Source organism: Schistocerca gregaria, chromosome 8 (genome assembly GCF_023897955.1).
Source record: "Schistocerca gregaria isolate iqSchGreg1 chromosome 8, iqSchGreg1.2, whole genome shotgun sequence".
Lineage (NCBI taxonomy): Eukaryota > Metazoa > Arthropoda > Insecta > Orthoptera > Acrididae > Schistocerca > Schistocerca gregaria.
In genome coordinates, this window is record NC_064927.1 from 289,114,490 (window position 1) to 289,140,002 (window position 25,513).

The 25,513-nt window shown below is 43.5% G+C and overlaps 1 protein-coding gene across 1 annotated transcript; it reads left to right on the forward strand.

Annotated features, from left to right (window-relative positions):
• Positions 1-687: 687 nt before the first annotated feature.
• Positions 688-24,358, forward strand: LOC126284417 (flexible cuticle protein 12-like). The gene is made up of 3 exons (XM_049983330.1): positions 688-812; positions 9,565-9,689; positions 22,491-24,358. Exons 1-3 carry the CDS (start codon positions 798-800, stop codon positions 22,801-22,803), a joined length of 453 nt encoding a protein of 150 aa, XP_049839287.1. The 5' UTR covers positions 688-797; the 3' UTR covers positions 22,804-24,358.
• Positions 24,359-25,513: the final 1,155 nt, after the last annotated feature.

The window sequence follows — 25,513 nt, forward strand, 5'->3', positions numbered from 1 at the left end:
ATATGCCTCAATGAAAATTATGTACTATCGATAGAAAGGGAAAGCAACAGTTTACATGAGGGTTTTTAGCATACAAGGTAGCAAAAATGTTACGAAACTGACGCACTATTCAAAAGCACCACTGGTCATTGGATGTCAGGGAGAAATCTTCTGCAGACTGAACTACTCTGGGAACTAGTTAATATTTTGTAATACAATAACTTTTTGATAGCCAAGTGGAATTTTTAAGAGATTACTTGCGCGTTTTTTACAGTACATGCGTCCTTGCAAAGTGCGTGTGGATGAATGCAAAGTGCGCGCGCGCAAGTGTATGTGTGTGTGTGTGTATGTGTGTGTGTGTGTGTGTGTGTGTGTACGTGCTGCTCGTGTGCTTTACTACCCACTTAATTAATTTATAATAACTTCAGTAAATATAAATTTTCAATTACGTAATAATAGTGATCGATACATCCGCGATGTTAAACGACATAACACGAAACAATATACATTTTTGTCTTAGACCAAAACTGTCCTTATGTATCTTGCTTCGAGAATAGTTTGGTTCGGAAGTGTCACTGTTTTCAAAGCGCAGCCATGGAGAAAGCACATTCCTTGATAATGACGCGTAAACAGCTTGCCTGGCACTGACTGGACTATAGCCACAGCGACGCAGCAAATACCACTGCGTATACGGATGAGCCGTCAGATCAGCGGAGAGTGGGGTTCCGCCTGCAGGGCCGCCAGCACAATATAACTCGGCGAGCTCCGCAGAAGACACCACTTGCCAGGACGCCTCCAAACGCTCGACAGCAGCGGAGATGGGCCCAAGCACGGTAAGTCCGGTTGTTAATTCACCGTAACTGTCAAGCTCGCGACTTTCCCATCTACATGATTCTCTCTCTTTCTTTGCACTCTCTCCCTCCTCTCTCTCTCTCTCTCTCTCTCTCTCTCTCTCTTATACACACACACACACACACACACACTTAAGGTCGCACAAGGTCAAGGCCACTCGTCCCGAGTGAAGAATAAAATGTTGTTGCGTGACATCAGCTAGTGACCTCGAGTGAAGAATAAAAATTTTGTAACGTGACATTTAGCTCCACCTGTTTTCCTATAATCGAAATACAGCAGCATTAAGGCCTATAGGCGAATAAAAATAATTGTGAAGTAACTACATGTGTCTGATTGGTAGTTGTTATAGTTACAATAAGTATCATAGAAAGTCTTTTGTCGTGTCTTTTAACAAACTCCCTGTCTTAGTGTAAGCTCTTAGGATCGCTCATTAGTTAGGTTATGGATATAAACAAATTTGATCAAGGTGTATAAAACGTATCTCTCCTCTCACTCCCGTATGGATATCGTTAAGCAGAGTTTCCGACCCTTGATAAATTCTTATATACAGATCCAGGACGTCGACTAGGTACCATTTCCATGAGCCATTTCTTTTTTTAAATTTTCCAATAATACAAGGGAGATGGCCACCACTATCGAGGTGACACATCTTTAAAATTCTGCGATGTTTGTAAATTAACGAAAGCAAAAGCAATTGAAGAACAGGTTGTGTAAGAAGCTATAAAACGTATCAGACAATATGAACACTAGCATCAAAAGCGTCTCAAACAGGATACTGTTTATCGAAAAGTTAAACATTTGCTGGAAAAACTGTACGTTAACACATAAAAATACTTACGTTAACACATAAAAATACTTACCACATTTTCCAATACAGAAGTTAGGGTGTAGCCGTACGTTCTTTCCATAATAGTTATCGATGTGAATATGTACAGTTTCAGTGAGGGCATAAATACACAGCGGAATGCGTATGTCATGACTGTGGCTATTGATGTTACACTACTACATTGAAGGTACGCCAAGAATTACGTTGCCTGCGGACGTGACGCCATTGTCTAATATACATGTCGTTCCAGACCGCAGTGTTTTATCGACGATGTCATTAGAGACAGAAACCAGTACACAATATCAAAATGGTCAAGCACGAGGAAGAAAGTAGACACGTTACATTCAAAGGAAGCAGTCCCGTCAAAAAACTTTCTTGTGTTTTCTTGAATAAATCGAAGACCGTGATTCTAACGAATATGTTTCATAGTACAAAATTAAACTGTATTGAATTCCCTACATAAAAGGACCTTGCTCATTTGTTCTCGAGGACTAGTAGCTTCCGCATTGGAGGTGATAGTAATATCGTAGATTATCAAAAATGGTTCAAATGGCTCTAAGCACTATGAGACTCAAAATCTGACGTCATCAGCCCCTCAGATTTAGAACAATTTCAACCTAACCAACCTAACGACACCACACACATCCATGCCCGAGGCAGGATTCAAACCTGCGACCGTAGCAGCAGCGTGGTTCCGCACTGAAGCGCCTAGAACGGGTCGACCACAGCGGTCAGCTGTAGATTATCAAAAATAGTTTTTTAGTGATATTAAATTAAAGCTTATCGTAAAATAAAATTTGTTAAGGGCAAACATTAACTGGATGTTTCACATCTGAGTGAAATAGAACCTTATTAAAGAATAAACTGTGCTCCAGGCTGTAACAGTGTGAAAGAGAGGGATGGGGCGAGGGTGTGGAGGGTAGAAGCGTGAGGGAAGGTAGTTCACCAGATTGTGGTCATGCACTTTCCTACTTCATGGGTCAGCAAACTGAAAAGCGAGCAAACGATTTCTTACTCTCTCCACAACGTAAGTCACAAAAAGCCACTACGGGGTGTTATACACTTATATCTACCCTTCCGCAGTTGGCCTTACGAGTCACTGGCGAAGCAGAGCGCAGACGTACCTGGAGGGAAATATGAGTTACTAATAATACTGGTCGACAAATTTCGAATTTTTCTGACTAAATCGGCTTTGCTGATAACGTATCAAAAGCCTTTTTCTCTACAGCACGTCAGGTTTTTGCACCATCGTCATCATCATCATCACCTACGTCATCGTTCATATCTGTTCCCAGTGAAATCGGAAAGCAATAACAGGACTATAAAGGCAAAATGGAAAAGTTAAATGGTTAAAAAATGAATCCTGAACTAGAATAAGGGAATATTATGGTGAATACGTACTTCAGTTTACCACTGACCATGAATGAACGCTTAACATCCTTTCATTTGTGTGTCACTTACCCTTCATGTGTGATGCACCAGCAGTCGGACATCATATTTAGTCCCCAACGACCTTGATAGCAATGTTCCAGAGTTTTTAGATCCTGACAGAACCATATTCCTCTGATGTATCAGCCAAATATTCTTGAAAATTGCCTAAGTGTGACATTAGGAAATGTAGTTTTAGAGTGATTTGCATCTCAACTGTTTAAATGATTGTAGCATATCTTCCACCGTTTCCTTGTAATCAGACTGTTTATTCTGATCAAGGGAACAATGCACAACATTTTCTAAACTTTTCCAAGCTTACTGTTCCATTTCGTTACTGCATTTTCAAAGTATTCTTCAAACATCAAATTACGTATGTCCGGTCCAATAAATTCGGACTCCTCCAACATTCTTTTAGATGAAACCACTGTGCGGGAGCAACCGAATGATAGCAGTGGAGTCAGTCGTTTATGGTTCTATGTATCGTTTGGATTATTATTCATTTACCTTTTCCGAGTGCAAGCTGTGTGCTGAAGCAACCGAATGAAATCTTTCGTCACTGTCGTAGCTTTGCATATTGACTGAATTATTCGTTCTTTTTTTTTTTTCAAGTGAAAAAAGATAGTAGTTTTTCTGTCGGTTCAACCATTTATTCATTCTTTCAATTGAAACCCTTCTCCAGTGTTTCAGCTGAGTAAGCTAACGAATCATTCTTCTGAGTGAAATCAGCCTGCAGTACATTCATGAATTGAACTAAACGCAGTGCTACATCACACCGCCAGAGGGTTGCCCTACCCCAAGGGTAAGTGAAGACATATCCCAGGGGGTAAATCAAAGTTAAGCGTTATAAAGGTTCATTTCATTATGCATTGGAGTACTTTCTTTTCATCATTGAAAAGTGTTTTGGATTAATTTGTTCAAGCTACCTACCATTCACGCGTAACTAACTTAGCCGACGTATGGTTAGCGGGCATGCGTCCATTAAAATTGCCGATACCAGACAAAAACTTCGATAAACCTGGACATCTAGATCAAATAGATTTTTTGTACGAGACGCACGCGGTCTGTAGAGGGTAAGTGGAGCGATGGCCACGACGTACGTGGGGAGTGGAAACATGAGAGGGGCAATGTTTCCTCGCTTTCTTTTCAGAGCTGAAAACGCCATGAGAGAGGACTTAATTTCATCGTTTGCATTTCAGTGGTCACAACGCCAGCGGTCAAGCGCCTCCTACCGGTAAGCAGATATAAACTACACGCGTAACTAACAACGGTTTGTGAAAACACATTATACAGACGTTCACGTTCCAACGTGGACGCATTTTCAATAAGGAATATGAACACAAATAAAGTCAGTTTCATTACAGCTCAATGAGAAGGATGCACATGACATTTAAAATACTCAATTATTTTGGCGGTCGAGGCGGCGTTGCGGTGAATGTGATCGCCGGTTGTTGGCAGCTTCTCATTGTCTCCGCAAAGAAGTATGGAAAATACAGGGTGTTCCAAAATGTGTTCCAAGACGTTGAGGTAAACATGTTTCAGAAATTGGAAGAGGTAGAAACGTGCGCTTTGCGGTATAATGTTCATACACACCAAACGTTCTACTATCCGCTCACATAGTTCAGTGTGTCACGGTGACCGTATTTTCTAGATCCAAATTATGGACGCATTCAAAAAAATGATATTGCGGGAAAGTTTCAGTTAGGTGTAATAGATTCAAACTGTTACTTTAATTTTTTACATTAATTTAAATTTATTAATACATTCTAAGATGAAAGAGGGCGAGAAGACCAACTATTCATGAGCGCTATAAATTTTCTTCAGCATCATGTTAGCAGAATCTTCCGTGGGTTCTTGGTAGAACAACATTATAATACATGAAAAGCACCAGTTTGCTTTTGTTCTACAATATTACTTTTATTGTGGTAACCGTTTTTGGCTTAGAGGGCCATCTTCAGACATTTACTATTATCACCAAAGAAGTTACAATATTCGCAAACAACATTGGAAGAGAAGTAACGCGTCTAGACTGAAATAGAAAAATAAAGTAAGTAACATCTTTGACAGTGTGGATGTAATGCAATTAAAAAGTAAAAATTAAACAGTACATAAATAACAATGGTGTAGACAGGAAAACCTTTAACACAAAACAGGAACAGCAAGCCTACATAACAGTTTCTATGAATAAACAAAACCAATAAAATAAAAGAAAATTGGTACTAGACAAGACCACATCAGGAGGCATGAAACATGGAGAGTTAAACACAAATCAATTAAAAGAAGAGACAATTATTTATGTAACTATAGAATACGTAAGGAACTTAATCGATATCTATAAGATAAACAGAAATAAATGAATGCAAGGAAATAGAAGCGTTTGAGGGAATCTACAGTGAATGCAATCTTTGAGAGTGTGTTGGTATTGCATTTTAACGTTAACTATGTAACAATGTGCATTAAATAATGAACAAAGTTAAATGTAAACAATATTTGATGAGACAACTGCAAGGGTTGTTAAACATGGACAGTAATCCAAGTAGCAGTTAAAAGAAAGCCTTAACTATTGAAACTACAGTCTACATGGAATACAAAGACAACTTCAACAAAACAAAAGAACTCAATGAATACAGGTAAATGGAAATACGTAGGAAGAGACGGTGTGGGAAGTAATGAACAACAGAGATGATTATATGAAGTTTAAGAGATGGGAAGTGTTGAGCTGTGTCTGGTCAATTATGATTAGATCTGGACTGCGAGCAAGATGTTTATTAATTTCCAGGGCTTGCAGTAATTCCAGTAGAGCATTGCGACACCCCAAACACGTCCAGAATTGCTATAAAGAGTTTCTTCAGGAGTTTTCAGACTTCCACTGGCTACCAAACTCCACAGACATGAACATTATTGAGCGCATCTCGGATGTCTCGCAACTTGCTGTTCAGAAGAGATCTCCACTCCTTCATACTCTTACGGATTTATGGACAGCCCTGCACTGATGGTGTCAGTTCCCTCCAGCACTGCTGCAGACATTAGTCGAGTCCATGCCAAGTCTTGTTGCGACAGTCCTGCCTGATCGTGGCAGCCCTACACGGTATTAGGCAGGTGTACCAATTTGTTTGGCCCTTCAGTGTGTTGTACACTGACATAAGTGAAATGAACTGGTCGTGCAGGATAGGTATAGTCTGTAAACTGAAGAGCGAACAACATTCGAAGTGGATGAACTTGCCTTTCCCGTATGAACGCTACAGCTAAGAATCAATTTTTTTTGTTGTAGAGTTGAACAATGTACTATGATTTACCAAAACGTGTCCGTAATATTTTCTTGCGTTAGTATTATTAGTAACTCATATTTACTCAGGAAGGATCGGTATAACCTTCTGAAACACCCCGTGTTGGCTTTTGGCGACGCAGTAGGTGAGAGATAATGGGGATTCGGCTGCTCTATCCTCAGTTCGCAGACCTGCAATTGAGGAATACACATGAGCACAATACGGTAACATCCCTTCCCTTCCGCTTCTACTTTCCACCCCCTACCACTTCAGCCCGTCAAACGTGGAGAAAAGATTTCATACTTATCACGGTTCTACTGCACTTGGATATGATACACATATTTCATATTTGTTCTAAATCCACGTTATTTGACCATAAAGACTACATTCATACCGTTAAAAATGTGTGATTTTTACCTTTCCTTGTAGCACGGAAATTATTAGTCCTAGAGAGAAAATGGACAGGACATGTTGTACCGGCAGACAATTTCGCAAGAAGCTGCCGTTTTCAAGTTATTCAGGAAAAAAAGTAAGTGGCCTTCAGCCACCACCCTCCCAGTCCCGCACTCACATTCTCAACGCCCCCCCCCCCCCCCCCTCAGAATTTTTATAGGATATTATTCTTGGCACAACACTATACCACTCCTGAAAACTATTGATACTACAAGAATGTCCCCCCTATTCTTCCTCTTTTTTTTTATCTTCAGTGACTGGGCTATCAGCTGGGGGTGTTTGCCTTAAACGATTTATGGGAGACTACCAAATGTCTGTCAACGGCTCGTGTTCTTTCGGTAGCGTTCTCGCTTCCCGCACGGGGTCCCGGGTTCGAGTTCCGGCGGGGTCAGGGATTTTCTCTGCTTCGAAATGACTGGGTGTTGTGTGTTCAAATGGTTCAAATGGCTCTGAGCACTATGGGACTCAACGTCTGAGGTCATTAGTCCCCTAGAACTTAGAACTAGTTAGACCTAACTAACCTAAGGATATCACACACATCCATGCCCTAGGCAGGATTCGAACCTGCGACCGTAGCGGTCTCGCGGTTCCAGACTGCAGCGCCTAGAGCCGCACGGCCCCTTCGGCCGGCTCGTGTTGTGTGTCTTTCATCATCATTTTATCCTCATTCACTTGCAAGTCGCCGTAGTTGCGTTAAAGAACTTGTGGAGCGGCTGCCGAACCGCCCTGCGAAGGGTCTCCCGGACACCAATGCCATACGCTCATTATTACCATTATCGAAAGTCTAAATCTGCATGGACAGGAAGACTAACGAATGTCGTGTCTTCTCTGCCTTCAGCGTATACTTACTGAAATATGGATTTAATCATCAGTATTGCCATAATTTATCGAAATATAAAGTCACTTTTCCGTTGAAGCTATACTAAACTTAAAATCATTTTGGAATTCTTAGTTAGCAAATGAATTTTATTGTGTCACTACATAAGATTTTGGCTTTAGAGCCCATTTTCAAATGAGACAGAAATTTATGCGTACGTATAAAGTAATAATAACGGTCTCGTAAACTGCGTCTGTATGTACGATCTGTGGTTATATCTTTGCATAACTCAACATCGAAAACTGGTTAACGTGCCTATGTTAAACCGATAACCTAAACTTTCTTATCTGCATGTTTGCCATGTAGTGGTATTTTCCTAGGAATCTTGTTCCCTATCGTAGTTTCTACGTCTGGAGTCTCAAACATCCGCATTGTGCTTCAGATCCGGCTGGTATTTAAAGTTTAAATGAAAATGTTTATTCTCTATGTTTGTTTCAGTTATGGACCACAATACTTTACACCAGACAGTTAATTTAGGCCTGTAATGACTATCTTCAACACAGTTCATACCTAGGCAACACCAGGTAATCAACGCTTGACGTGGTTGATACTTGGATGAGTGACCGCTGGGCAGCTTTCTCTTTGGAGGATTGGTGGATACATAGATCATCAGATTTTACGCCAACGTCCTGGATGATATTGCAAACTTCTTCGCAGAGTCTCATGAAGTGAAGTCATGTGACTCTGTTGGTAGTGATTCGTCCACCTGATTGGGACGTTAAGCTCCACATCCTACCCCGTGTCATTCGAGAGGAGTGTCCTATATGCCAGCACTTGGTTTTAATGTCACGCTTCTCTCATCATCGTTCAGCACGTGAGTGATACTACACTCCACACAAGCCATCACTGCCACTAACACTCCTCACATACTCTTAAACACAGAACTCTCACACTTCGAGAATCAAAGTGCCAGTATGCGCGAAGGACGGAAAAATCTTCCCAGTAAGGTGATCAAACCTGCGCTTTGGGGTGTCCCAGCCGAAAGTTCCATACTACTTTCCTTTTAATATAAAGATTTAAAAATGTTGATGTGTCGTTGAAGATTCCCAGTAAATAATATGAAGATGGTAGTCTACATATTGTGTTATCAGTTACCTACTAATTATAATAAATGAAAGGTACTAAGTTCTACGGGAAATATATTGCACTTTTAGTATCGTTGTACCATGAAGCTACGGAAGAATCACGTAAAATACTAATTAAAAATTTGATACCTGAACGTATGGACTTTGTGGAGCAGTGCTGTCATAATTTTTTCTTAATCTGCCGGCACAGTCACAAAAATTTAAATACAGAAGTAGTGATTCTGTTCGTCAAAGGTTGTTCAAATGTTCCAATGCGTGAAATCTTATGGGACTTAACTGCTAAGGTCATCAGTCCCTAAGCTTACACACTACTTAACCTAAATTATCCTAAGAACAAACACACACACACACACACACACACACACACACACACACACACACACCATGCCCGACGGAGGACTCTAACCTCCGCCGGGACCAGCCGCACAGTCCATGAATGCAGCGCCCTAGACCGCTCGGCTAATCCCGGGCGGCTCATCAAAGGTATTCGTAGATCATAAGACAAATCCCCTAGTTCTGCACTATTGGGAGTGAATCGCAATATTTGTCTTATTATTTTAGGATGGCCGTTGTCGGCCGAAACTCGTAATTTTCTACTGTAATTTTTGTGATTTTGCCGCACAAAAAACCTATTCTCAGAAACAAGCATTCACATCCATAACAAGTACGCCTTAAATGTCGTTTTTTCCAGAATGCTTTTTTCCGTTTTTAATGCGATATCGGTAGTTTCTTGTAGTCTTGTCTTTAAAGAAATTAATGGTATCCATACATAACTAGTCAATTATTTATTTATTTCAGTTCATCCTTGGAGTTCTGATGCTGAAGGCAGTCTGTGTGACATCAGTACCGCAGATAAAGCCCGAGGAAGTTGTCATTCTTGAACAAGAGAACAACTTCAATGGCGTCGACCCCTGGCGCTGGAGGTATTACAGATATTCCTTGGTTTTCTTACCTATCCAAATAATAGCTTTAACTTTCGTCTCGTATGCCGACTTAATATCTACTATAAATTAAATATTCCATTCGTTGTAATTTTGTCATTTCCTTTTCCTGTAGATAAGAAAGAGGGTGTTTAGTTAATGTGTCACTGATTAATCTGTAAATATATTGTAAGGATGACTTTGGTAAGTCTCTGACTTTCAGTAACTTTTCCTCTAAATGTCCACACAAAAGCTGAAAATGTCTTTCTCTTCAGCATCTACATCTACATACATACTCGGCAAGCCACCTAAGATTGATTGGCGGAGAGTACCTTCTACTACTTTTCTAGCCATTCCCTCTCCGATTCTTAGTAGGAATGAGAGAAAAACGACTGTATACGCCCTGATTGGTCTTACCTGGTCTTCGCGTTCCCTGGTGATAACAATAAGATCATTCGGCAGTCTTATGCAAATATCGATTCTGTAGTCTGACTCTATATCTACATCTACATCCATACTCTGCAAGCCACCTGACGGCGTGTGGCGGAGGGTACCCTGAGTACCTCTATCGGTTCTCCCTTCTATTCCAGTCTCGTATTGTACGTGGAAGGAAGGATTGTCGTTATGCTTCTGTGTGAGCTCTAATCTCTCTGATTTTATCCTCATGGTCTCTTCGCGAGATATACGTAGGAGGGAGCAATATACTGCTTGACTCTTCGGTGAAGGTATGTTCTCGAAACTTTAACAAAAGCCCGTACCGAGCTACTGAGCGTCTCTCCTGCAGAGTCTTCCACTGGAGTTTATCTGTCATCTCCGTAACGCTTTCGCGATTACTAAATGATCCTGTAACGAAGCGCGCTGCTTTCCGTTGGATCTTCTCTATCTCTTCTATCAACCCTATCTGGTGCGGTTCCCACACTGCTGAGCAGTATTCAAGCAGTGGGCGAACAAGCGTACTGTAACCTACTTCCTTTGTTGTCGGATTGCATTTCCTTAGGATTCTTCCAATGAATCTCAGTCTGGCATCTGCTTTACCGACGATCAACTTTATATGATCATTCCATTTTAAATCACTCCTGATGCGTACTCCCATATAATTTATGTAATTAACTGCTTCCAGTTGCTGACCAGCTATTTTTTAGCTAAATGATAAGGGACCTATCTTTCTACGTATTCGCATCACATTACACTTGTCTACATTGAGATTCAATTGCCATTCCGTGCACCATGCGTCAATTCGCTGCAGATCCTCCTGCATTTCAGTGCAATTTTCCATTGTTGCAACCTCTCGATACACCACAGCATCACCTGCAAGAAACCTCAGTGAACTTCCGATGTCATCCAACAGGTCATTTATGTATGTTGTGAATAGCAACGGTCCTATGACACTCCCCTGCGGCACACCTGAAATCACTCTTATTTCGGAAGACTTCTCTCCATTGAGAATGACATGCTGCGTTCTGTTATCTAGGAACTCCTCAATCCAATCACACAATTGATCTGATAGTCCGTATGCTCTTACTTTGTTCGTTAAACGACTGTGGGGAACTGTGTCAAACGCCTTGCGGTAGTCAAAAAACACGGCATCTACCTGTGAACCCGTGTCTAAGGCCCTCTGAGTCTCGTGGACGAATAGCGCGAGCTGGGTTTCACACGATCGTGTTTTTCGAAACCCATGCTGATTCCTACAGAGTAGATTTCTAGTCTCCAGAAAAGACATTATACTCGAACATAATACGTGTTCCAAAATTCTACAACTGATCGACGTTAGAGATATAGGTCTATAGTTCTGCACATCTGTTCGACGTCCCTTCTTGAAAATGGGGATGACCTGTGCCCTTTTCCAATCCTTTCGAACGCTTCGCTCTTCTAGAGACCTACGGTACACCCCTGCAAGAATGGGGGCTAGTTCCTTGGCCTACTCTGTGTAAAATCGAACTGGTATCCCATCAGGACCAGCGGGCTTTCCTCTTTTGAGCTATTTTAATTGTTTCTCTATCCCTCTGTCGTCTATTTCGATATCTACCATTTTGTCAACTGTGCGACATTCTAGAGAAGGAAGCACAGTGCAGTCTTCCTCTGTGAAACAGCTTTGGAAAAAGACATTTAGTATTTCGGCCTTTAGTCTGTCATCCTGTGTTTCAGTACCATTTTGGTCACAGAGTGTCTGGACATTTGGTTTTGATCCACCTACCGCTTTGACATAGGACCAAAATTTCTTAGGATTTTCTGCCAAGTCAGTACATAGAACTTTACTTTCGAATTCATTGAAAGCCTCTCGCATAGCCCTCCTCACACTACATTTCGCTTCGCGTAGTTTTTGTTTGTCTGCAAGGCTTTGGCTATGTTTATGTTTGCTGTGAAGTTCCCTTTGCTTCCGCAGCAGTTTTCTAACTCGGTTGTTGTACCACGGTGGCTCTTTCCCATCTATTACGATCCTGCTTGGCACATACTCACCTAACGCATATTGTACGATGGTTTCAACTTTGTCCACTGATCCTCAACACTATCTGTACTTGAGACAAAACTTTTGTGTTGAGCCGTCAGGTACTCTGTAATCTGCTTTTTGTCATTTTTGCTAAACAGTAAAAATCTTCCTACCTTTTTTAATATTTCTATTTACGGCTGAAATCATCGATGCAGTATAACCGCTTTATGAATGCTGATTCCTTGTTCTGCATTAACTGATTCAAATAGTTCGGGTCTGTTTGTCACCAGAAGGTCTAATATGTTATCGCCACGAGTCGGTTCTCTGTTTAACTGCTCAAGGTAGTTTTCAGATAAAGCACTCAAAAGTATTTCACTGGATTCTTTGTCCTTGCCACCCGTTATGAACGTTTGAGTCTCCCAGTCTATATCCAGCAAATTAAAATCTCTACCCAGAACTATAACATAGTGTGGAAATCTACTCGAAATATTTTCCAAATTATTCTTTAGGTGCTGAGCCACAACAGCTGCTGAGCCCGGGGGCCTATAGAGACATCCAATTACCATGTCTGAGCCTGCTTTAACCATGACCTTCACCCAAATCATTTCACAATTCGTCAATTTCCTTCGATACTATTGCACTTCTTATCGCTATAAACACGCCTCCCCCTTCACTGTCCAGCCTGTCTCTGTGGTATACACTCCAATCTGAGTTTAGGATTTCATTACTGTTTACATGTAGTTTCAGCCAACTTTCTGTCCCTAGTACTATATGGGCGTTGTGACCGTTTATTAATGAGAGCAGTTCTGGGACCTTTCTATAGACGCTCCTGCAGTTTACTATTAGCACATTAATATTGTTATTTCCTGTTGCATTTTGCCTACTCCTGCCTTGCCGCGTCTCAGGAGGCGTCTTGTCGGGCCTATGGAGGGAATTCTCTAACCTAAAAAAAACCCATGTGCACTCCACACGTACTCCGCTACCCTCGTAGCCGCTTCCGGCGTGTAGTGCACGCCTGACCTATTCAGGGGGACCCTACATTTCTCCACCCGATAGCGGAGGTCGAGAAATTTGCACCCCAGCTCTCAGCAGAGTCGTCTGAGCCTCTGGTTTAAGCCTTCCACTCGGCTCCAAACCAGAGGACCGCGATTGGTTCTGGGAACGATACTACAAATAGTTAGCTCTGATTCCACCCCGCGAGCGAGGCTTTCCGCCTTTACCAACTCCGCCAACCGCCTGTACGAACTGAGGATGACCTCTTAACCCAGACGGCAGGAATCATCGGTGCCGACATGAGCAACAATTTGCAGTCGAGTGCACCCAGTGCTCTCTATCGCCGCCGGTAGGGCCTCCTCCACATCGCGGATGAGACCCCCCGGCAAGCAGACAGAGTGAACACTGGCCTTCTTCCCCGACCTTTCCGCTATTTCCCTAAGGGGCTCCATCACCCGCCTAACGTTGGAGCTCCCAATAACTAATAAACCCCTCCCCCCGTGTGCCTGCTCGGACCTTGCTGAAGGAGCAGCCACATGTCCACCCACAGGCAGAGCGGGCGATGCCACACAGCCAGCCTCTACATTGACCCTCCGCCTCGTGCGCCGCGAACGCCGCTGAACCCGCCACTCCCCTTGGGGAGAGGGTGGCCCAACCGCGCCCGGTACCCGCAAAGATGTCTCGACAGCAGGGACAGTGGGTGAAGCATGTAACACCTGGGGTGTAGCTTGCGACGCACCAGACTCCCCACTGCCGCTACACTCCGAGGCAGCAGCCTGAAGACGGCTGACCGCGGCCATCAACACGCTCAGCTGTTCGCGAAGAGTGGCCAGCTCCTAAACTGTGATTGCTAACCTCTTCGTGTAGAAGACAATGAAAATAGCGCTACCTGTCCCTGGACTGTATTCAATACAAACACTGGCACTATGGCTGACTAAAGGGACTCTCTCTGACTGTATTCAAAACAAACACGAAATTTATGGAATACTATTAATAGCACTCGACAATTAAAGCTTCCTAAAAGCAAAAACACACGGAAGAAGATGTGACAACTCAACACTATTTCGTCAGAATAACTTCTTCCCTCGTTCGCCTCCGATTAGACTACATGTAGCATTAGCGCCATACCGCACATTCATAGAACCTGCTATAAACAAGCCTAAAAACACGACTGTAAGTAGCTTCGATGTCTTCTTTTAATCCGAGGTGGTAGGTATCCCGAACGCTTCAACAATGCTCAGAAATGCTCTTCACGACTACTCATCTTTATATGGCATGTCACGGTAAGAGCGTGCAAAATTTAACAAGACGTAGATGATGCTCCACTGAACAATTTGGGGTGGGGAAACTGGAGTCGGTCGAGTCAGCTAAAGGATATAATAGGAATACAATCACATTACTGTGTACTCTTTAATTTACATTAGTTAACTGCAAATACCACCATTGACACAATGAATGAACAATTTGTACTGTGTTTTACAAAACGTGCTGAAACTGACGGCCATCAACCTCAATGAAAGCATGACATCGGCGAAGATGATTCAGACGAACACGGACAAATATTCATGGCGTGTTTCGAATCACATGGCAGGCAGCCACAATTGTGGTAGGTAAGTGCATCTCCGTATCCGCTGAGGTCTCGTACACAAGTGACTTTAGATATCTCCCTAGGAAATAATCAAGGGGACTCAGGTCAGGCGTGCTCGCAGGCTCTGGAAGAAGACCTCCCGTTTCAAACCTATGAGCAAGAAGTACTGTACTGGTACTGCTCCATCGTATTGTATGTACGTCTCCGAACAGCGCTGAGTAATGTATGGGTCTGTTGTTGATACATTGCACGTTCTGTCATGGAGCAATGTAAATACGATACTACAGAACCACCTTACGAACAAGTAAAGTAAATAAAACCTACATCATCACTTTCTGCTAATCATGTTCGTCGTCCTTGTTTCCTTGCAGTAAATAAAGAAAGTACATGTAAATAAACAGCTCAGTATATGTAAACTTGTAAGCGCTTTAGTAGTGAATAATCTGGAATACAGTAAAGCTAGACAAAGCGGTAGACAATATTACTTCTATATCTCCATTCTCCAACACCTGGCTTATTCAGTGGGGCGTTCCAGATGACCTGCTACATTTTTGCACGGTCTGAAGGAAACACCCTGTTTATGAGCTACACTTCCCTATAAATCCCCCAGTAAACCGAAGACGACCATTCATGTTCCCTACAACCGACTTCACAAGCACATTCCATTTCATTTCGCTTTGCAACGTTAGGCCTAGCTATTTGATCGACGAGACCGTGCCAAGGAGCACACATATAACTCCATTCGAATATCATACAATTGTTTTTCCTACTCATCTGCATTACCACAACTTTTTTCATACACTCCTGGAAATGGAAAAAAGAACACATTGACACCGGTGTGTCAGACCCACCATACTTGCTCCGGACATAGCGAGAGGGCTGTACAAGCAATGATCACACGCACGGCACAGCGGACACACCAGGAACCGCGGTGTTGGCCGTCGAATGGTGCTAGCTGCGCAGCATTTGTGCACCGCCGCCGTCAGTGTCAGCCAGTTTGCCGTGGCATACGCAGCTCCATCGCAGTCTTTAACACTGGTAGCATGCCGCGACAGCGTGGACGTGAACCGTATGTGCAGTTGACGGACTTTGAGCGAGGGCGTATAGTGGGCATGCGGGAGGCCGGGTGGACGTACCGCCGAATTGCTCAACACGTAGGGCGTGAGGTCTCCACAGTACATCGATGTTGTCGCCAGTGGTCGGCGGAAGGTGCACGTGCCCGTCGACCTGGGACCGGACCGCAGCGACGCACGGATGCACGCCAAGACCGAAGGATCCTACGCAGTGCCGTAGGGGACCGCACCGCCACTTCCCAGCAAATTAGGGACACTGTTGCTCCTGGGGTATGGGCGAGGACCATTCGCAACCGTCTCCATGAAGCTGGACTACGGTCCCGCACACCGTTAGGCCGTCTTCCGCTCACGCCCAACATCGTGCAGCCCGCCTCCAGTGGTGTCGCGACAGGCGTGAATGGAGGGACGAATGGAGACGTGTCGTCTTCAGCGATGAGAGTCGCTTCTGCCTTGGTGCCAATGATGGTCGTATGCGTGTTTGGCGCCGTGCAGGTGAGCGCCACAATCAGGACTGCATACGACCGAAGCACACAGGGCCAACACCCAGCATCATGGTGTAGGGAGCGATCTCCTACGCTGGCCGTACACCTCTGGTGATCGTCGAGGGGACACTGAACAGTGCACGGTACATCCAAACCGTCATCGAACCTATCGTTCTACCATTCCTAGACCGGCAAGGGAACTTGCTGTTCCAACAGGACAATGCACGTCCGCATGTATCCCGTGCCACCCAACGTGCTCTAGAAGGTGTAAGTCAACTACCCTGGCCAGCAAGATCTCCGGATCTGTCCCCCATTGAGCATGTTTGGGAATGGATGAAGCGTCGTCTCACGCGGTCTGCACGTCCAGCACGAACGCGTGTCCAACTGAGGCGCTAGGTGGAAATGGCATGGCAAGCCGTTCCACAGGACTACATCCAGCATTTCTACGATCGTCTCCATGGGAGAATAGCAGCCTGCATTGCTGCGAAAGGTGGATATACACTGTACTAGTGCCGACATTGTGCATGCTCTGTTGCCTGTGTCTATGTGCCTGTGGTTCTGTCAGTGTGATCATGTGATGTATCTGACCCCAGGAATGTGTCAATAAAGTTTCCCCTTCCTGGGACAATGAATTCACGGTGTTCTTATTTCAATTTCCAGGAGTGTATTTAAAGCAAGCTTCTACTCACCACATCACATAGATATTCTGTCCAAATCAACCTGCAGCCCACAACAGTAACTCAAAGACAACATTGTCCCGTATATTACAGCGTCATCAGTATACAGATTACTGTTCATTCTGGATTGTTTCTGTGGACAGAGTACAAGAGTGGTCCTATCACACTTGCATGGAGCACTTGTGACGATGACTTTGTCTGCGGTGAACACTCACCGTCCAGCACAACTTACTGAGTTCTATTACGTAAATAGGCTTCGAGCTACTCAAGTATTTGAGAAGCTATTCATTGCGTAAATTTTTTAGCAAGCTGCAGTGTTGCATTGTATCAAACACTTGCCGGAAATCTTGAGAAATCGAATCTCCTGTTGCGCTTCATCCGCGGTTTGTAGGATATAGAGCGCAAAAACGACAAGTTGTGTTTCATAGGAGCGATGCTCTCTAAATCCATATCAATTTGCCATTAGCAGCTCCTCTCCTGTGTTCACATTAGTCCATGAATCCTGAGTAAGAAGTGGAGTTGTGTTTTTACGCAGCAGTGGGCTGCTGCTGTACACCAAGCTAATGCCCCGAGAAAATATCTATACCCGTGTAGCTGCTGATTGGAGTAGAAGCATTAGTTGTGATGAAAAGCACGTGAAGTATTAGATACTAATCAAAATATCACCAGACAGATATTTATTGGCTGGTTTCATTACGAGCTTAAGTTTCTGGAGCTCGATGAGGAGTTTCGTCCACCTTACTGCGTTATGAAGAATTATAAACACACTGCAGATCAAAATTGTAGGATCACTGCTTCGAAACTCCGTAATTGTCCCCCACAGTGACGCATAAATTTGAAATTTGGCTGAAAGATGCCTACAAAGTTTCTCTGCGCCTCCACCCTCCGGCTAAGCGAGCTTCAAACAGCAAGGAGCATGGCGTAGACACATGCAAAAAATACCACGCCCCGGAAGTTCATGTGAACTGACTTGATCACCAAATGGAAGTGAAAGTGAAACATGCGAGGTTACAAGTGTGTATGAAACATCTCCAGAAATCACCCAACTGGAGTATGAAGACCAACAAATACATCTGCAGAAACATACACACGTGTTAGCAGAGCTGGAAATCGTAACTAACACCTAACGATACTTGAACACAGCGCTCTAAAGACTACATTGTCATTAGAGCATATTTCCGTGTTGGGGAACGGTGGGGTATTATGATTGACGTGTCCTGATCAAAGTAACTATTTCAGTAACCACCTCAATTAACTGAAGAATACGAAAGAAAACCTAAATCAGGATGTGTAGATGGGGAATTGAACGCCAGTCCTCTCAAACGCAAGCACAATCTCTCACCATAAGTGTGATAACGGCTGCTAAATATTGTATTTTTATTTGGAACATTATAATAAGGTATTTTACGCCTTCAGAGCAGTAGACCAACCGGAACGAGATAATGATGATACAAAGGTTAACCTAAATTTTATCTGCAAAACTGTGTTGTACAACGAGTTCGTTTTCACTTTCTGAAGTAAGAAACGTGGATATTTTTCACTGGTGTTACCATACATTCAGCAATAGTTCACTGAAATGAAGAGACATATAGTAGATGCACTGACAAATTCAAATCGGCATAAACGTTCGTAATAGTATTTTTTTACCCCCCGTTGGAAATAGAATCTGGCTGCAATTGCTCTTTTCGTTTATTGCTGGGAAAGGCATCTTCTTTTTCCTCATTTACTGGTGGTTTGGCCTTCTCTTAATACATTGTTGTGAAGCTTGAGGTCTTCCGTCCATCGTCCCCATCTTGCATCTTGCCAGTATTCTACGGATGGCGCCGCCCGTTTTCCACGTCTTCCGGATCGCCAGCCTCCTTGTAGTCCTCTGGCATCCAAGACGTCCCAGACATGTCGACTCCAGCTCCTTCTATGTCGTCCACGCTTGCTTCTTTCTGCTGGGGTTCATGGCCACACTTTCCTTGGCCATCAACTACCGTCCACGCTTTCGGACGTCCTTAGCAGTTTAGATGTTTCCTCTCAAGGCATCTATTATTGATTTATCGATACCCATAGCATCTCTTACGTTGCTATTTTCTACATCTACATCTACATCTACATCCATCCTCCGCAAGGCACCTAGCTGTGTCTGGCAGAGGGTACCTTGAATACCTCTCTGATTGTATCCTCATGGTCTCTTCGCGAAATATACGTAGGAGGGAGAATTTTCTGCTGGACTCCTCCAAAGCCCGTACCGAGCTACTGAGCGTCTCTCTTGCAGAGCCCTCGACTGGAGTTTGATTGTCTATCATCTCCGTAACGCTCTCGCGATTACTAAATGATCCTGTAACGAAGCGCGCTGCTCTCCATTGGATCTTGTCTATCTCTTCTATCATCCCTATCTGGCACGGATCCCACACCGTTGAGCAGTATTCAAGGAGTGGGCGAACAAGTGCACTGCAACCTACTTCCTTGGTTTTCGGACTGCATTTCCTTAGGAATCTTCCAATGAATCTCAGTCAGGCATCTGCTTTACCGACGATTAATTTTATATGGTCATTCCATTTTAAATCACTCCTAATGCCTACTCCCAGAACATTTATGGAATTAACTGCTTCCAGTTGCTGACTTGCTATATTGTGGCTAAACGATAAAGGATCTTTCTTTCTCTGTATTCGCAGCACGTTACAATTGTCTACTTCGAGACTCAATTGCATTTCCCTCTACAATGCGTCAGCTCGTTGCAGATCCTCGAGCATTCAGTAGAATTTTCCATTGTTACAACTTCTCGATATACCACAGCATCATCCGCAAAAAGCCTCAGTGAACTAACGGTGTTATCCACAAGGTCATCTATATATATTGTGAATAGGAACGGTCCTACGACACTCCCCTGCAGCACACCTGAAACCACTCTTACTTCGGAAGACTTCTCTCCACTGAGAATGACATGCTGCGTTCAGATATCTAGTAACTATTCAACCCAATCACACAATTGGTTTGATAGTCCATATGCTCTTACTTTGTTCATTAAACAAATGTGGGGAACGGTATCAAAAGCCTTGCGGAAGTCAGAAAACAGGGCATCTACCTGGGAACCTGTGTCTATGGCCCTCTGAGTCTCCTGGACGAATAGCGCGAGCTGGGTTTCGTACGATCGTATTTTTCGAAACCCATGCTTATTCCTCCAGATTAGATTTCTAGTCTCCAGAAATGTAATTATACTCTAGCATAAAAGTATTCTAAAATTCTAAAACTGATCGACGTTAGAGATATAGGTCTATACTTCTGCAAATCTGTTTGACGTCACTTCTTGAAAACGGTGATGACCTGTGCCCTTTTTCCAATCTTTTGAAACGCAACGCTCTTCTAGAGACCTACGGTACACCGCTGCAAGAAGGGGGGCAAGTTCCTTCGCGTGCTCTGTGTAAAATCGAACTGGCATCCTATCAGCTCCAGCGGTCTTTCATCTTTTGAGCGATTTTAATTGTTTTTCTAGCCCTGTGCCATCTGTTTCGAGCTGTTTCTATATCTCCCATTTTGTCATCTGTGCGACAATCTAGAGAAGGAACTACAGTGCAGACTTCATCTGTGAAACAGCTTTGGAGAAATGACACTTAGTATATCGACCTTTAGTCTATCATCCTCTGTTTCAGCACCATTTTACTACAGACTTTGACATAAGACCAAAATTTCTTAGGATATTCTGCCAAGTCAGTACACAGAACTTTACTTTCGAATGCCTGTCGCATAACCCTCCTCACACTACATTTCGCTTCATGAAATTTTTGTTTGTCTGGAAGCCTTTGGCTCTGTTTATGTTTGCTGTGAAGTTCCCTTTGCTTCCATAACAGTTTTCTAACTCGGTTGTTGTACCACGGTGGCTCTTTTCCATCTCTTACGATCTTGCTTGGCACATACTCATCTAATGCATATTGCACGATGGAGCGAGGCTTTCCGCCTTCACCAATTCCGCCAACAGCCTGTATTAACTGTGGATGACCTCTGAACCCAGACGGCAGGAGTCATTAGTGCTCACATGAGCAACAATTTGCAGTCGGGTGCACCCAGTGCTCTCTATCGCCGCCGGCAGGGCCTCCTCCACATCTCGGATGAGAAGCCTGGCAAAAGCAGGCAGAGTGAACACTGGCCTTCTTCCCCGACCTTTCCGCTATTTCATAATGGGCTCCATCACCCGCCTAATCAGTAATAAACCCCTCCCCCCGTGTGAGTGCTCGGACCTTGCTGAAGGAGCGGCCACATGTCCACTCACAGGCAGAGCGGGCGATGCCACACGGCCAGCCTCCACATTGACCCTCTCGTGCGACGCGAACGCCGCTGAACACGCCACTCACCTTGGGGAGAGGGTGGCCCAACCGCGCCGGTACCCGCGAAGATGTCTCGACAGCTGGGACTGTGGATGAAGCATGTAACACCTGGGGTGTACCATGCGACGCACCAGACTCCCCACTGTCGCTGCACTCCCGAGGCAGCAGCCTCAAGACTTCTGACCGCGGCCATCAACACGCTCAGCCGTTCGCGAACAGTGGCCAGCTCCTCCTGCGTCTGTACACAGCAGTCACACATCCTATCCATCCTAAGAAATCAACAATTTACTGTAGAGAGTTAAGTAAACAACTTATAACTAGAATGCTAGTTCACTAAAGGCGGATGAGATCTGACTTGTGGTTACTAGACACTTCTTATTGGAAACAATGAAAATAATCCCTAACTGTCTCTGGACTGTATTCAAAACAAACACGAAATCTATGGAACACTACTACTAGTACTCGAAAATCAAAGCTTCCTAAAAGCAAAAACACGTGGAAAAAGAAGTGACACTGTCAATACTTAAATTTACTTAGCTTGCTCCACAGGAGATGTGAAGCAGACGGCAGTTATACATAGTCCAGCTTAAAGAAACCACAACTTCGTCTTGAAAAGTCTGTCTCTAGAGCATAAAACTTATTTCTGATGCTTCTCTGTTACTCACGGATTTGCACAGTACCTAGTGGTGTTTTCAACAACTAAACAACGTATCCCCGGTGTGCACAGACAAATGGTGGAAAAAGTCAGAATGCAGAGCTTAGCTCACCCGTGCTCTTAAGGCCAGCAACATAGACACAGACTAGCCTGTATCAGGCATAAAGGACAGCATTACAAGTCCAGCCCACGAATAACATTCTTGGCAGGGCGAAACCAGGCTAACGAGCATTCAATAAAAATGTCTGATGACAGAATGACCACTTGCAAGCAGCTGGTTGCTGTTCCAAAGGACTGAGTTCAACTGTCGCACTGCCGTCATTTTTTGTTTAAATCAGCACGTCAGGTGTTGAGAGAACTTCTGAGAGGACCAACCCGGAGACTGGGATGCTGTAATTACAAAACCGAGATGCATGTGGCAGTAATTAAGAACTTGTATTCTCGACAGAGCAGCGTTTCCGAGGTATGCATAAATTACATCAGGATCTGATGATGCTATCAACTTTCACTTAGCGCAGAATACGAGTGAAAGCTAGGTAGCTACATAACTCGATACTCAGGAGAGATTGAACCCAGACTAAGCTCTTACCTTTTGCAGCTACAAGACGAGCGACGGCCAGTCCCATGAAGAGAGTGGAGCACTGACGCCTGACGGGGAGTCGGTGGCGCTACAGGGCGGCTACACGTGGACCTCTCCAGAGGGCATCACCTTCACTGTCACGTACACGGCCGACGACGACCGCGGCTTCGTCCCCACTGTTACCCAGCAGGGAGCAGGTGGCGTGGCCAAGCCTCTGGAGCCGCAGTTCGGCGGAGGTCGCGTGCAGCCGCAGCCACGGCCAGGTGGCTTCCCCAGGCCGCCGGGCGCAGGTGCCGGCGGGAGCCCAAGGCGGCCGGGAGTAGGAAAATAGGGGATACCCGGCTTCTCGGGCAGCGGAGCGACGAGATTTACAGGCAGAAAGCAACTTGGCACTGCGTGTAATGAAATCACTATCGAGGAGACCACATGGCACGCGGACTATTGTTAATTTTTGTTAAATTTACGGTACGTGAATTTCAGGACACAAATATCAGTCAAGCTGAGCAGATCACTGCAGCTCTCGAAAATTCCCGAGTAAATAGACGTCGTAGATTTTCGACTATCTTTAATACTCTCCTTTATTTACTTTACCTGACCAGGACATGAAACAATACTGATGGTGCATTAATAACTTCAGAAATTAATGACATACAACTTACCCATGTGAGAGAAAATTCAATACAGTAGAAGCAGAAAGTAATAACAATAAAAATACTAAGATTTATACGTAGCACAAAAATTTATGAAGTAGAGACAGAAACGTACGGAAAATAAAAAAAAACGAACAAGCAGCAAGATACTTTTCTTCGTATTATGTAGGGGGCCCATTATTCTATAGTTTTGACTGCAGCTTTGTTAGCTGCAGCAGGATCACCAGTAGCAGAGATATCTTGTAGTTTCCTACAGATTGGCAGCTGTTGTTGGTCCTACAGGTCTCCATACTGGCAAATTGTACCACTATTGCTGTAGCCCCATTTTCTGGAGGTTGACTTTGGATCGAGACCTGTAACTCCATAGCTTGTTCACCGTCTTCCATGTCCCGTAAGGAAATGTGAAAACTGGAAGAGAATCGAAACGTTTGGGAAGTAGTGCTATAGAAGATCGGTGAAAATCAGGTGGACCGACAAGACAAGGAACGAGGAGTTTCTTGGCAGAAACGGTGAAGGACGGAACATACGAAAACACTGACAAGGAGAAGGGACATGATGAAAGGACACGTTTTCATCCCTCACGGAATAACCCCTCTGACAGTACAGAGAACTCTAGAGGATAAACGCTGTTGGAAAAGGCAGAGATATGAATACATCAACACATAATTGAAAACGTAGGTCACAAGTGTTACTCTGAAGCTTACAATACATAAAGACGGAAAAGTGTATTTTGGGTTATTCTTTTTCCGTTTTTTTTTTTTCGCTGTTCGGTTCGAATATGTACATTATTTAAATTTAAAACTCGTCCAACATAACGTAATTAACACATATTATATGGGACTTTTATGAACTATGCAGATCTTCTTATTTGTAATTACACATCGAACACAAAAATCCAGTTCTCATTGCAAATGCAAATACTTGAGTACGGAACATTTACAAAAGATTATTCAGAAATATTGTTAACATTAAAAAAATAACTACATAATTTTCTCCATCTTCATGTATTTTACACCTTATGAAAAGGCTCGTGAAACATGCACCTTCGTTCAAAACTCTGTTCCCTAGAAATCAAGCCCCTCCACTTCCTCCAAGTGGTAGGAACCACTTTATCACAGAGCTTCGCTGGTTGTCGAATAAACTGGCGTATTAATGATGGTCTGAAATCTTAACAGTCGGATTTTTCGAGAATTTTTGAGAGCTCCATCGAGATGCCTTGGTTTAATTATATTTAAATAGTGAACTTCACTAACCTTAAATATAACACACTTAAAAAATCATATTGCTGTGAGGTCTCCTCAAAAGTAAATTACAACACAGTAACATCTTAGGGTACTGGTCTGCTAATTTGCCTTTGCAATCGACTGCTAAGCCAAACTTCCAGCTTATCATTACAAAACAACGTTAAACAATTGCTCTGATGTTGGTTACCTGAATATCATTGTATGTGTGAGCGAATTAACAAATACAATAATCTTTTAACATACATAAAACGTTTGTCATTCACAGACTGATTGTGAAGCAGTTCAGAATGATGCCAGCTTTGAGCTCCTGCACCATTGTAATATGCTGCCACGATTTAGTTGCTACCTCTATGACTAATCGTGGAAGTTGTATTTCCACCAATGAATTTCTACACAATTAATAACTGTTTTGACCAGTGCGTTGCTACACCCCTGCAACATGCTACCAGCACTGCATTTCAATACCACTGCAATAAGTTGCATATCTAGATCTGCTACAGAGTACACAATGTGGGCACTATTGAGTCGTTACAGCAATACAAAAATATTACCACCTCTGACTTGCTATTACAATGGACACTGCCGCCAAAATTAAAAAGCTACAACAACGCGTAACCATTGCTACACCACTGCAGCATTTTCCACAGCTGACTTGTAACACCAGCGAAATCTCTTTCCACCCTTGAGCTGCTATACAAGTGCAAATTTTATCACCATTGATTTGCTAAACCAGTGCTATAAATCAGCATCATTGAGTGTCTACATCACTGCAAAATATTGTCACCACTGACTTGTAACAACATCGCAAATTGTTGCCACCATTGATATCCAAGATGACACTGAAGTGTGGCAAACATTGGTTTGCCACTGCCATGGTTAACACATGAGCCGCTTCTTCAATGTAAATAATTCCATCATGAATCTGCTACGCTTCTACAAAACTATACCGCTACTGAACCTCAATATTATTTGAGACTATTGACACAATTGGGATACTGCACTATTGAAATATGTTGCCAGCAGGGGTTGCTGTGTAGCTATTAAACTGTCTATTTTATTTTGTTGCTAGACTACTGGAACATTTTGGCAATGATGAGTTTGTATTTGACACGAAGATGTTGCCACCACTCAGTTACAACACAAATAC